Source organism: Ischnura elegans, chromosome 8 (genome assembly GCF_921293095.1).
Source record: "Ischnura elegans chromosome 8, ioIscEleg1.1, whole genome shotgun sequence".
In the NCBI taxonomy this organism is placed as follows: domain Eukaryota; kingdom Metazoa; phylum Arthropoda; class Insecta; order Odonata; family Coenagrionidae; genus Ischnura; species Ischnura elegans.
Window position 1 is genome coordinate 663,463 of NC_060253.1, and position 15,239 is coordinate 678,701.

General features: G+C 39.7%; 1 protein-coding gene across 2 annotated transcripts in view; it reads right to left on the reverse strand.

Annotated features, from left to right (window-relative positions):
- LOC124163318 (protein TANC2) overlaps positions 1–15,239 on the reverse strand; it is a 529,785-nt gene that overhangs the window by 115,568 nt on the left and 398,978 nt on the right. For both annotated transcript variants that reach the window (XM_046540135.1, XM_046540134.1), the window contains 2 exons: positions 14,116–14,272; positions 13,719–13,840 (listed from right to left, as the gene is read on the reverse strand). In XM_046540135.1, coding sequence (XP_046396091.1) covers positions 13,719–13,840; positions 14,116–14,272 — 279 coding nt within the window. The remainder of the gene's footprint in view (positions 1–13,718; positions 13,841–14,115; positions 14,273–15,239) is intronic.

Sequence of the window (15,239 nt, forward strand, 5' to 3'; positions counted from 1 at the left end):
TCCTACCAGCTTCGAAGTTCCCCATTTCTGTGGAGGTCAACCGCTGCATGAGTCATCTATTAGCACAAAGGGTGTCTAAGAATGACTTTCGTCAATTGATGTTACACCTTTATTGAATTGAAATATTAGTAATGTGCGCGTAATTTCAAAAAGAATAAGACCAAACACGACGTATTTCTGAGTTTATTTAAGCATTTTACGCAAAGAAATAAATGTCAAAAACACGACGGAGACTTAGCATTCTGGCGAAACTCGATATGAGCAGCAGAGCTTCTCGGAAGTTGATGTGATATTTTTTTCCGAAAACATATATCAAGTTACAATTTATGAGTGGTGCTATAAATCTTTATTGTTACAGTCACAGACAAAAGGATATTTTCTCAGAATATTTGGTTTCTCCCTGATAGCAATTCCAATTCATCTTCTTATCTCGTGAGAACTCCCAAAGATGGACTGAAAATAATTGAAGAAAATCCGGTGGAAAAGAGCTTGTATTTTGCAAAATGCCTCAGATTGTCAGCTAGCACTTGGCAGCAGGAGTGGGGGTAAAGCGATGTTAGTTGAATTAATTATATGCCCAATTGTTTCCATAAAATTAAATTATTCATTAATCAGCTAAATTCCTGTTCGAATCATTATAAGGAAATCAAAATTACTCCCCAAAATCTTGTGTTGCCTGCTGCATAGGCAACCGAGTCAAACATTCCAGCATTCATCATTTAGTATTCGAGGTATTCGAAATTCGAGGTATTCGAATATTCGAGCTATGATTAAATATTCGAATTCGATATTCGAATTCGAGAAATCTGCTATTCGACCCATCTCTAATATTTTATTATCCAAAGACCAGATTACACTGGTATAGGAGTCGTCACATAAAAAATAACACAGGTACATTTAAAAAAATAACACAGGTTCATAAAAAAATATAAAAGGCAAATAGTTATACACTATTACTCTGAAGAAATTCATCTACAGAATAATATAATTTATCTAGTAAAAAGCGTTTAGCTTGTCTTTTAAATGAACCAGAAGTTTTACAATTTTTTAAACTGGATGGTAATTTATTGTACAGGCGTAACCCTATAGTTTTTGGACCTAGAAAGGCTGATTTAGTCCTGACATAATTATAATGAATGGTATCATGACCTCTTGTGTAATAATCATGGACATCACAGTTTTTAGGGAACTCATAGAAATTAGTTTTGATAAACATGAGGACAGAAAGAATATACACACATGGGAGTGGGAGAATATTGAGTCTTTTAAAAATAGGTCGACATGGGGCATTATAAGGAGCAAAGACCATAAGTCGTGCAATTTTCTTTTGCAGCCTAAAAAGCTTAACTGAAGCAAGTGATGATCCCCAGTAAATAATGCTAGTAATGATGCGGGAGTAAAAATGGCCATAATAAAGTGTTAACAGCACGTCAGAACTAACAGAAAATCTAATGAAACGTATGAGAAAACAAGTGGAGCATAGAATTTTAAGTAGATAACAGATATGTTCATCCCAAGATAGATTTGACGAGATTGTAAGTCCTAGGAATTTAACAACTTGCGCTTGGCGCATAAATTGACCATCATGGGCAAGATTAAGGTCAACACCATGTTTTCTCCTGAGATTAAAGTGCATGGCTAGGGATTTATCAACATTTATATCTAAGCAATTTAAAGAACACCAGTCACTCAACTGCTGAAGAAGTATTTCACTTTTCTCAATTGTGCACTGTAGTGATGTGGATGAAACTAGAATGTTAGTATCATCAGCATAAAGGACAATCTTTGAACAGTCTGTTTGTAGATTATGAGGGAGATCATTAATATACAGTGGAACCTCGTTAAAGCGAGTACGGGATATAGCGACACTCCCGCTATAACGAGAGATAGCCGATGCACCGTCAATTGACCCTACAATAAGCGTGTTAAAAAATTCGTTTTTACGAGACCCTTTTGGTGTTGGCTCTCGCCATAGCGAGGGTTTCACCGCCGGAAGACTTTCATCAAGACTCCTTAACCTCTGTAATTGCTAGCGATCTGTTAGAAATGAAGTTAATGGAGTGCTCAGTCTCAAATTTATGTGGTAAACTGTCGTTCGATAAATAAGTAGTTAATTTTGGTGAAAATATTGTGGCATTAGCATTCGCGAATGCTTAATCTTCTTTTGTTCCTCGGGCAGCAGAAAGCAGTCGGCAGCATACCCGCACGTCCGTGAGTTGCGTGAATAGAAAGTATTTGATGGCAGTCACCATGGCCAAAAAAACACCAAACACGTCTAAGCGAGAAAATAAAAATAAAGGAGTAATATGAGTGTCGAAATTAATTTATCTTCCTATTCGCTCTGCAAAATTAAAAAAAAACAAAAGCGCCCAAGGAATGCAGACGATGAAGAGTTATAAGGAGCTTTGTTCGGGTGGTTTTGCCCATTCAAATCTGCGGGAACTTCTGAGAAAGGGGCTACGCCCAAGCCTGAAGCGGAGTATTTTAGGGATAGATTGCGAATCGAGAATTTTAAGAATGCGGAAGGTTGATTATACTAATGCGAAGCACCAAAGCGTTATCTCCCCTCACAACTCCCCTGGTGATGCCTGCGGTGTAAACCTGAAGTCGTGGAAGAGAGGACTCCGATCATAAGTATCTTTAGAAGTATTCCCCACGTCATATAACATAGACGAAACGGAACTTTTTTTTACATACAACTCCCCGACAAAACCCTTGCAGTATGAGGTATTTCTTGCAATTATGCCTCTAAAGGTAGGTAGTGCGCCTTAGCGATGATGTAGGATGTACGAAGCAATGATACTCAGCGTGAATTGTCCGGATGGACGTATTTATTCTCCGTTGCGGATTTACAAGGGTGAACTATTCGGGTCATTGGTCGGAGTCGTACTGGCGCTCTCTTTTGTTACGTGGGTAGCCGAGCATCCCCTGGTGGCCGCTGGAAGAACTCACAGAACAACTAACTCTCGTTTGCAGTGCCGTGGTAAACTCGGTGTATCATTTCAAATACGTCGCGAGCGTAACACTCAAAAAGAAACTTTTTTTCAACAACGGTAATTTTAATCACGTCATTTTTCAAGCTTAGCAAACTTTTTACCGTAGATGATGAAGATATTACATTATCTGATAGAAAAAGTCTTCCAAGGCGGGAACGTTATACAACCTTCCACCGGTAGAAACAAATGTAATGCGTTATTTCACTTTACTGCCGGTTAACGTACAGAAACAATAAACATACACCAATGGAAACCTTTGAGGCATTAAATAACCGCGATACTGTTTTGTCAGTTAATTTTTGAATTTTCAGTGGAAAATACCAAAATAATAGAATGATCACGTCAGTGGCGCCGACTCCATGGGGCTTGAGGGGGCCCGAGCCCCCCCAATAATTCGTTATGGGTGTGAGGAAAAAAGTGTCAGGCTTGTCGATTTTCCCCGGAGTGTCCAGATATCGAGATTAGAGTTATCAGGGTTCTAACTTTGATCATATGACTCTTATAAAAGACTTACAATTCACTACTTATAAAATTTCCGGGAAAAGATCCCCGGTTTGGGCCCCCCCAATATTTTTTGTAAGTCGGCGTGCCTGGATCACGTAAATGAAATAATTAAGTGCATAGAAAAATGACTTCGTCGGTTGTGCATTAGCATAATGATTGATGAAACAATGCTTTCCATGATTTCTATTCAGTGCAGCGCTTATAAATGGTTTGAATAGTTAGTCGTTGTTCGAGTAAGGAAATTTAGTGATGCAAAAAACATCACCTTTCGTCTGGATTTATACTTACGTTTATCGGATAGAAATTTATCTGTCGCCACACCACTCCTGTTCCTGTATAACTGTTCGCAACAGGTATATTGGCTATTATATGCTCCACCTCCGGTAAAGCGACAATTCGCTATAGCGAGTGTTTATTAGTGCACCGTGGGGTGTCGTTATATCGAGGTTGCACTGTATATCAGAAATAATATAGGGCCCAAAATAGATCCCTGAGGGACTCCACAATAGACATCTTTAGGCATGGAGTTGTACACAGAACCTTCAATATTCAAACTAACTCTTTGAGATCTATCAAATAAATAGGATTGAATCCAGTTATTTGGGATACCACGAATGCCTAATTTTTCCAGTTTCTTTAACAGTAAGTGATGGTTAACATTGTTAAAGGCCTGTGAGAAGTCAATAAATAAGCCCACGGTATCTAATTTGTTATCTAGTGATGCAAGAATGAAATCCACAGCATCATGCACAGCTGTTGAGGTGGACCTATTTTTTCTAAAACCATGCTGGCTTGATGAGATTAGGTTATGTGATTCTAGAAATGACACAAGTCTAGCATAGAAAACTTTCTCAAATATTTTGGCAAACAGTGACTGCAGAGAAATTGGGCGATAGTTACTCAAATCATTGGTATTACCCTTCCGTTTGAAGATTGGAATGACTTTGGATTCTTTTAGTGCCTTTGGAAATATACCTAATCGAAGGGATTCATTGACTAGGAACAACAAGGGGTCCAGAATATAAGGATAAGATGCTGAAATGATTCTACCAGGAATACCATCATTACCAGGACTGTGATTAGAGCCCAACCGAAGTATTATGGTTTTGAGTTCAGTGACTGTACATGGGGTGAGAAAGAAAGAACGAGGGTTGTGTTGAACTGTTGCCAGAACATCGAAGGATGAAGGTATCACAGTATTTGCTGGTGGTGAAAAGTGTTGCACAAATGCATTGGCAAGATAGGAAAAATTAGAGGTAGGGTTACCACCTGTATCTAGTGGGTTAGGCAAACAGGTTTTAGTAATGTTTTTATTACTGTTGATAATGTTCCAAATTTCTCTTGGTTTATTTGATGCTGCTAAAATCCTATTATCATTAAATGAACGTTTAGCATTGTTTAGTGTTTTACGATAGACCTTTTTCTGTAGTTTATATTCAGTCATAGCTTCCGGGTTATTTGATACCTTACACTTGAAAGCTAGTTCCTTGAGCTTGACAGACATCTGTTGAATATCACTGGTTACCCACTTTTTTGCGCAACGATTGGTGCGTGCCATGCATGTAAGGGGAAAAGAACAGTTGAATTTATATAGAAACCTATCATAAAACATGTCAAAACTAGAATCAAAGTTATCTCCATGGTACACATCTTGCCAATTTTCAAGCCTAATATCACTCAGGAAAGAAGCAATGTTTACTTCACTAAAGAGCCGCTTAAAAGTTCTGGGCCTGGATAATTTATCAAGGGGAAGTACAGCAAGTATTGGATAGTGATCAGATATATCACATTTCAATACCGTTGCATCTAAACAGTTAACATCAACATTTGTAATTATGTTATCAATTAAGGTTGATGTGTCACATGTGACTCTCGTGGGTACATCGGAGATAACAACCTGTAAATTATAACACAACAATAAGTTCATAAAGTCCTTCTTCTCAGTACTATCACTCAACATATTACAGTTAAAATCCCCCATTAGCATAATAATATCATCGGGATGACAGTCAACAAGTTCACAAAGGAGGCAATCCAAATTTTTTAAAAACCCTTGAAAATCACCAAGTGGTGAACGATACGTTGCAACACAAATGATGGACTTGGAACCAGTAACAAACCTGGATATCGCACATTCGAAAACCTGTTCAATGCAGAAATCACACGAAATTTCGCGAACACTCGTAATGAGGTTATTTTTTACAAATAATGCAACACCACCGTTTTTCGTATAGACACGACAATACACGCTAACGAGATCGTATCCGGGTAATGAAAATGACGATACTTCCTCCTTCAACAGCCAATGTTCACAGATACAAACCACATCAGCATCATGGGTGGTTAGTAGAACTTCCAGCTCGGGAACTTTATTTCTAATACACTGAATATTCAGTTGAAGGAAAGAAAGACCTTTTTGAGACGCCGTTTGTCATAAGGTACTTATGTTGTTGGCAACAACTGGACGCCTGGTACCTGTTCCCGAGGAGTTTGAATCAACAGGAACATCCTGACATGGGACTGTGAAGGTATTTGGTGACATGACCATGGTTTCACTGACATTAGGAGCGTTAGGAGGCTTCCTAGGGGGGTAGAAATTACCAACGATAATGTCGCTGGGCCATAGTGAACAATTCAGTACCTCATTTCGTAAGGTAGAAGGTATATTCAGTTTGAAAGAACACTGAGCGTCATTCGAACGGAATTGTTCACAGGTAAAGTCATTCTCAGGAAATTTCACCACTAGGAATTTCAGAATATCCCCGGGAGAAGTGCCCAAGGAAACTCGTCCAACAAAAATATTAACACGACAAGGAACACCAACAAGCAAGTTTGAGCCTGCTTCCGAGTTGTTGCCGACAACTGGCTTCACCCGCTTCCGTCTATTCTTCTTGGATGTAACTACTGTAAATCCATCAGCACAGCTCCTGTTTGTGTTAGCACACAAGATGTTTTTGTCGTAGACAAGTGTCCGGAGCTGGAGATGATAATGCATCGGCCGACGCTACAACAGGCGCCGGAGATTCACAGGCTCGAGGAGACTCACGAAGATCCGAGACATGAGATGCAGCGGGAGTAACAGCCTCAGCAAAAGACACACGTTTACTACCTTTAGTCAAAGGTTTGGTTTTAGACGACCCAACTATGTTTTTTAGGGCAACTAATTCAGTTTTAAGATATTTGATGTCGTCGGCCATGTTGGCGAGAGAATGCTTGCCTATACGACAACTAAAACACTTCCAAAAAAAGTAATTAGCCTCGTTTAAAGCTTTAAAATATAGTTCGTTCACTTTAGAGCACTTATGGTGAAAGATAGTAGAGCAAAAGCCGCAAGAGACGATATTTTCGCTCAAATTACCGTATAAGTGCGTGTAAGAGGCGGACCTTTTTCCTCAGATATTGCAGCCGAAAATGGGGGTGCGCCTCTTACACAAACTTCTTATCTTCCCCCTCTCCCCTTCACCGGTTGCAAGTTCAAGGGGAACTGAGTGGCCTTGGTTTTCAGCGTGAGTCAGTCATCTGAAACCCTGGGTCAAAATCAAGCGGCAGGCAGGGGAGTTTCTCCCTTAGTGATGTATTTTTAAAATGCTCCTGTTTGAATTTCTTGCAAGCATCGCACCGTCACGTCGGTACCAGAGAGGTGAACATTGAAAAGATCGCGCGGGGTGATTCGCTCCGGAGCACGCGCTAAATTTATTGCCACGAGTGGGCATCCCGCGGTATTTATACTGCATATAGTAATATTGGTGTCAAAACCTGCGGTTGAAAAAATTCGAACGAGTGTGCTCATTGTTGGACTTAATGGTGGATAGAAGAAATCGGAAATGCTTATAAGTGAAGAGCGCTGAAGGAGAGGTCGAGGGGAAGAGGGCTCCCTCCCCTCCGTATTTAAAGCTACGAGCGAAGGAGCAAGGGAAGAACACGTCCGATCTTGCATGTGACGTCGTTGCCTTTAAAGCGAAGGGGCGAAGGCGCAGCAATGTGATATACGCAGTTTGCGTTGCCTGAGTTTCCAGTCCGTCTCGTCTTGTTTGAAAGCGCTTATGCTACGCTTGTTTCTTCCGAAATTGTGCTGTTTGGACTATGTTGAATATTAGTAGCCTTATTTTAGCTATTAATCTTTGTGTAAATGAATTAGAGCTCAAAAAACTTAAAGCTGTAATATAAGATATCTTCAAGCTCAGAAGGTGACTCACGTAGCATTTGACCTCCAGAAACTCGGGGAATTGAACCTGGTAGACCGAAAATGGTCAGTTGGTGGAATGGGGTAGGGATGAAACACGTTTCCATTGTTCCCCTGTAACTTGATATTTTCCTGTGGAGGCTCGGAAAGGAAAAAAACGGCAGAGGCATTAGCTGATGGAGAGCCGAGTGTAGTTCCGTTAGGCCCCTTACACACACACAGATTTTGGACGGCCGGTAAAATATTGGCCGATATTTTACCGGCGAAGCGATGCTTGCACACACGCCGGATTTTTACCGGTCAAACGATACGTTGCTAAGTTTTTGAGCCGGCGTCGGCGATCCACAGTGACAATAGCCGGCAGCTAACCGGCATTTTGCCGGTGCCGGCGTGTGGTTGGTACGTGTGCAAGCTCCAATGCTCTCCCATTGTTCACTATTGGAATGTGGACGGCTGATATTTTACCGGCCGTCCAAAATCGGTGCGTGTGCAAGGGGCCTTAAATCTACGACGTGGTTATTATCCTACGGCGTTGAGATTGCCCCGATTGTTGTTCAATCTCTTGGGAAAGCTCATGCCATTTGCCTGTCGTGTTTTGCCTTAAAATTTTCCACGGCTGCAATTCTATTGCAATACTCCTGCGAGAGCTTTTAAACAAAATTGTTAGTGAGTAGGACAATTAAAGTAGAGCGATGGCGTATGCAAAGAGAGGATCGGAACTCTTTCTACTTCATCTTATGCCGCCGCAGTTATCAAAATTTCCTCTTTCAAATAGTACTGAAAGAGGACATTTCGATAACTGTCGAAATTCCAGGTATACGTCTGCACCACCGCACGATAGGATAAAAAAAAATGTCGCAAAATTTTTTTTCTTTATAGCTTCGATCCTCAAAATAGGGGTTGGCCTCTTACACGTGTGCGCCTCTTACACAAGCTTATACGGTAATACCAATTTGGCAAGAGCCACAAACTGACGCGTCCAGCGAGGTCGCCATATTCGTTCGTCTGGGCTTTGCATGGTCATGTCTTCGCGGTGGGCGTTGCAGGTCATTCAGGGTTATTATGTTTCGATTAACGTCATTTCGTTTATCGTCACATTTTTCAGGAACGGTAAGTGACGTTGAATGAGGACTCACTGTATATATGTCTGGGGATTACCAAAAATCATAATAAGTATAACCACTATCTATTCATTAGATGCTGTAAAGTTGTTTTAATATGGACCTGGATGTCCACTGTAGGACAATGCTGCAACATTGCCAATTGGTGGGTCCTTTGGATATTTGACAGATATAGCATTAACTGGATTAACATGGATATATAACATGGATGCCATATGTTTACCACGAAAATGTAGTCTGGATGTTGCACGGATATTGATTGCTGCTTGGGGCACAGGCTCAGTAAGCTCTCAACAGTGGCCCTAATCAACAGTGACAGCCTCAGTCTTCTCCCTGCACGAAGCTATGCTGGCTTTAATGTTGCGGATCTTTTATAAAGATCTGTGCCTGCTAGCCAGGTAGTCATTCAGAGGAGTGATATCATCCATAGGGATGTGCTAGGAGTAAAAAATTCTGGAAGAGTCTAGAGAAGTCGGTGGTGGCCAACCCTCTTCCGACCTGGTAGCATATTCTGAGTGTTCCGCTGCATCACTCATACTTTCTATGCCATACTTTTATTCCCTACCCTACTTCCTTTACTCAAACGCCTAGATAATTTGAAAAAATCGTTAAAATTTCTATGAAAATAATACGTAACTTTTAAGTTTTAGCAGACAATGCCGGTTTTCCCCATGTTATACAGCACAGGTGGTGTCATCTTTTAGCCTATTTGAGTGCTACATACATCCAATTTTAATTGTGGTTTATTCCTTTGCTGACATATTAGTTTCCTTCTTTAACTTACAAAATAAGAGTTGCAAAGGTTTATGAAACTAAGTGAGAAATAAAGAATGGTTTATTTCGGTCTACAAAGCTAAGTTCTATAGTTATTTTGTTTTGTTCACTCAAATTCCATGATGATTCTAGGCTCAAAAAATTTTCTGACATAAGTTTTTACAAAACATTTCCAAGAATTCGAAAATCTTTCAATTTTGGCAAGAAAGTACTTTTCCATTCAAATCACTCAAGTGCATACCAAAAGACAATTTTTTCATATCATATAATAACATTTCATATCATATATCATAAATATCATAATACTGTGGCATGGAGATGTAAAAACCTGCTGCCTGAACATGTAGAACAATTGATTTTTCTGCAAGAGAATTTGAAAGTATCAAATCTTACATGACTCAATTATGCATAAAAGTTTTATCATAATTATGCAAATGACTTTACTCAGTCTTCCGAGCCGTTTGAATACATATTTAAATTAAAGCGTCGATATACTACTGGAGGTCATTTCATTAAAATCGTGCTTATGCAACTGTTTACGACATTCATTTTCTTTCATCTCCTGATTCTGACAAAATTACCATCAAGTACTGTAAGTTGGGGCGAGTTCAGATGACCATGCTGCATCGAACTGACATTGTGTTTTCTCCCAAAACTCACATTGTTATACAATGAAATCATGTCTTCCAGACCAAGATTGATACAATGTAGCACATAGCATATAAAAGCAGGGGATCTGCTGCTCCTTGCCGTAAAGGATCCGATTAGTTTATGGTGCAACAGTTTGCTTCAGCTTCATATTGCCGAAAAGCTCTTTGGTAAGTGCTTCTGATTTTCATGAGATTAATTACCATTTAAGCTGCATAACTTCACATAACATACAAAAAATTTCATTTGAATATCATGAATATTGTATTTACTAGAATGCATTATTTGATTTCATGTAGCTTGCGGGCGAAATGGTGAGAAACTACGCAAGGGTGATTGGAGGCAGGCACTTGCACGTGCATGATGAGCGGCAACTTGAAAAGGCAATTGAGGCTGTGAAATGTGGACGTATGACAAGACACACTGCGTGCTAAGAATTTGGAGTCCCAAAGTCAACATTCCACGATAGGCTCAAAAGATATCACCCGAAAAAAATTGGGGGACAAACGGAGAGCAACGAAAGAAGAGGACGAGCTAACCCAAGGGATATGCAGAAATTGTGAGGTCACGTCCCATTGACCTCCAGTTAGTGGTAAAGGAGTTTTAAATAGGATGGGACAGCATGAAAAAAGTTTAAAGATGGAATGGAATGGGTGCAGGGTTTCATGGCGAGACAGAGAGAACTTGCAGTGAAAACATAAAAAGGGTCCGTGCATCAGTGACTAGAGAAGTGCTCCAAAAATACTTTCAAAATTTGGAAGTGGTTTTGGACAGTGTTCCTCCAGAAAACATCATTAGTTACGACGAAACGAATTTTATTGACGATCCAGAGAAATCTTGAGTGATTGTTAGGAGGGGAGAGAAACACCATCAGTCATCAAGGACACAAGCAAAACAAGCGTTTCTGTGATGATCGCAGCATCTGCAAGAGGAGAATTGCTTCCTCCGTACACAGTGTACAAAGCTGTACATTTATATGCTTCATGGGTAGAAGGTGGCATTGAGGGAGCAAGATTTAACAGAAACAGCAGTGGATGATTTGACATAGCATCCTTAGAAGACTGGTTCAATACAACGTGCACACCATTTTCAAAAACAGACAGGGGGCCAAAAGTTTTGATTGGAGACAATCTTTCCAGTCACCTGTCCATAGTAATAATTAAGCTATGTGAAATGATGGGAATAAATTTTGTAATGCTCCCTCCTAATGCGCTCCATTAATGCCAGCCTCTCGACCTTGCTTTTCTAGGCCACTTAAGATTGCATGGAATAAATGTCTTCATTGGTGGAAGAGTAAAAATCGTGGAGTCCTTCCTAAAAGTGAGTTTCCATGATTATTGAAATCTGCCTTCCAGTCAATTGGGCCACCCATGTCTGGCAATATTTGTGCAGGGTTTAGAGCAGCAGGAATTTTACCATTTGACAGAAGTCGAGCTATAAACAAAGTTCCTTGTTTAAATACAGAGGAAAATTCAGCCGATTCCGGCATTGCATGGTCAGTTGCATTTTTGCAATGGCTAGCATCATCCCATGCAGAAACACATGTCGAGAAAAAATCATGGGGGAAAAGACTTGATGTTCAGCTAGGGAAAAGTGTGAGTGCTGAATGCGTGCATTGTTCATTTGTTGAAGAAATTAGAAAAGTTTCTTCAGAGAGAAATTCATCTGCAGGTGAGACTTATTCTTTAGCCTCGCAAAATATTAATATTTCCTGTGAAGATCATATTTAAATTCCCAGCTCTCTTCTAACAAATTCATTTGTCTTGATTGAGTTTGAGACTGATAAACGATACAGGTTCTTTGTGGGAAAAGTTGTAGAAGCCTGTTCTAATGACAGATTCCAAGTGAAGTTCCTTCCGAAAAAAGCCACATTCCAGGAGATTTATTTCAGGTTTCCCGATGTTGAGGATGAGTGTATAGTACATAGAATACAAATTGTTTGTCAGCTGGCTCCACCGAGGGACTTGCTAAGGGGCCGCTTTGTGTTTAGTGGTTTAACTAATATTGATGATGTTGAATGATTCATTTAATCATAAATGGCATTGTAAAGATGTTTAATCCGTATGTTTTACTTTAACATTTTAACGAGTGTCAAAGTTCCTTAAGTGTCAAAGTCGCATCAACGGTAAAAGATCGAGCACTTCTGATGGAATTGTGAAACATAAATGAAGATTTTATTGCATATTTTTTCAAGAGCATAAATAAAATGGGGACTTCAGGTTGATTTATTTGGTTATATAATTTGGTTTTTGAAAAATGCTTCCATTATTCTTGTGTAACTTGATATTTTCCTTTGAAGGTAATGGACTTTTGGACTGAAAGATTAGATTTAGATTTGGAATGATAGATAATAGACTTATGGACCGAATGGAAAAAAATATCTGAGGCATAAGGTGATGGAGGGGCAATTGTGTTTTTCTTTAATCTGTGACGCAGTCACTATTAACGTGGTTGCCATCCTATGGCGTAGAGATTCTCCGGATGGTTGTTCAATCTCTTTGTAAGAGTCACAACATGTGCCTATCGTATTTTGCCATAAAAATTTCACAGGCTGAAATTCTGTTACATAGCCTGAACGAGAGCTTTTTAAACAAAATGGTTCATGAGGAGGACAAGCGTCACAGTGCAGCGGCACATGCAAAGGTAGGATCGGAACTCTTTCCACTCCCTCAAATGGGATGCTGCATTCACTGAAGCATAAATTTAAAATTTCCGATCCATATCCGATGTCTTCAGCAAATTTAGATCCGAAGCATCCGACAGAGGGCAATATCCACGGGTATTCAGATCTGAGGTATCTGATCTGACCATCCCTATACACGAGCATCAAGTGAAAATGGTAGCCAGTTATTCGTGACCACTTCTCCATAAAATAAGTTTCTGAAATGCTGTTGATGCCATCTTTAAAAAGCCCCTCTCAATGATATTATTTTAAAGCATTTACCTCAGAATAGGTGACTTTCTGAGCCTTCAGCAAATCTTTTACGCGTGAATAGGTTGGGGACGAGACCTGTATTAATGAAGCCTCCTGGGAATGAATAGTATAGCATGAATAGTAATAGGGCGGGGGTAACGAATAGTAAAATCAAGGCCGAAGCAAGCATTTGAAAGTGATGCCCCCACTCCAGGCCTGAATGGTTCATTTTTTTTCCTGGACTCTACTACTTAGGGGAATGTTTGAAAATGGTTCAATTTAAGTAGTAGCAGTAGATTTCCAAAAATCAAAAATCAAATTACCGTATTGGTCTGAATATAGTCCCTCCTTTTTTTTCAAAAACACTCGTGGTAAAAGTAAAGGGGGGGACTATATTCAAATGCATTTCTTAAAATTTTCCCGAAGCTGAAACCTCAAATTTAGTGGGGGGGGACTATATTCAGAGGGAGACTATATTCGGAGATACACGGCAACTACCAATTTGCTCAGTTCATCCACTGGTCAGTTTGAGGCTATGCATAAAGAGGCATATGAAAAACATAAAGAGTAAAACTTGCCTTGGGTCACATAGGAACTTGGTTGAATCTCCCTCCTCTCGTCTTATCAGCCATTCCCTGAATGCTGGATGGAAGAACATGTAGGTGTCATCCAGCCGCTTCACAATGAACCCCGACAGAGTCTGCCAATTTCAGGAAATCAGAATTATTTCTAAACAATTAAGTACACTCCAACCTATCACAAATGAGTTCAGTTGAACAATTTTCTCATGCATGAGTGCAATAGAGACAAAAAAAATATGCTTACAGATGATATATAATTCAATTACAATATTATAAGTTATTATATTTTCTTTATAGTTTACAGTACAATTACATAAATATCATTTCACTTAACTGTGATAGAAAAAAAACTATGCCTCTATTCATGGTAAAGGGCATTCAGTTCAAATCTTACCTTGAAGCGAGTTATGAATTCATCCCATGACAGAAACCTTTCCACTCTGAGAGCATTAACTGAATAAAACACTTCTAGAAGGGTAGGAGGTGATAGTGAGGCCAAAACCACAGATAAGATTGGGAGCACACGTTCAAATGCTCGCACTGTATGAAACCTATAAGAGAAGACAAAAAAAGTACAATTACCTTTCATCATGTCATTCAATACAGTTTTTATTGTAAAAGGTACCACAAGTGGACGCAATAACTGCCACTCAGGTTTGTTGTAATGTTTGTTTTCTTTTCTGTGACATCATCTTGGCCAATCGCCAGGGTGCATTTTTGATCTTCTTTTTTTTTTGACGCCTTCTACCTGGTTGTGTATGACATAGCAGAGTGTTCGCAAGTCCAGATTAAAGTCAACCTTGTCAAATAAGAATGTGTGTTATTCCATGCGAAATTCACCATGAACAATGGGTTATGGGCCCGGACAGGCAACCAAGTAGAGTGGAGATTGAAATACTTGTTGAAGGTTGACGAATTCGAGTGAAGTATATGACTGAGGGACTGATTGTGAGGTTTTTTCACTAGTCATCATGGCGGACAGTGAGGACCGTAACGACACTTTTATTCCAAAATTGTCTAATGGAAATTATTTCGCATGGAAGTTGCGTGTGAAGGCACACTTAATTGATAAAAATTGTTGGATTGCGATAGAGCTGAGATATGACGAAATTGAGGAGTTAAACGTTGATCAATTAAGACTTAACCGAAAGGCTATCTCAGTGTTACACAAAACCGTAGGTGATGATTTTTTATTAGATATTGAGGACTGTACCCGAGCGAAAGCGGCATGGGCGATTTTAGAAGAAATACATGTCACGTCTACGAAGTTCCATGCTTTGTACACACTGAAGGAGATGGTCAACGTAAGCAAGACCGAAGACATCAGCATGCAAGAATATGCAGCATCCATTCAAAGACTGAATAAGAAAGTGCAGAGAGGCGGTATTGAGTTTGATGATGAAGTCGAAGCTAATTTTATCTGTTAGTGGGACTTTCACTTGATGAATACGAAGTGTTTATTCAAAATGTTCTCCAAGAGCCTCAGCTAACAACGCGGAAGGTGAAGGGACGTTTGCT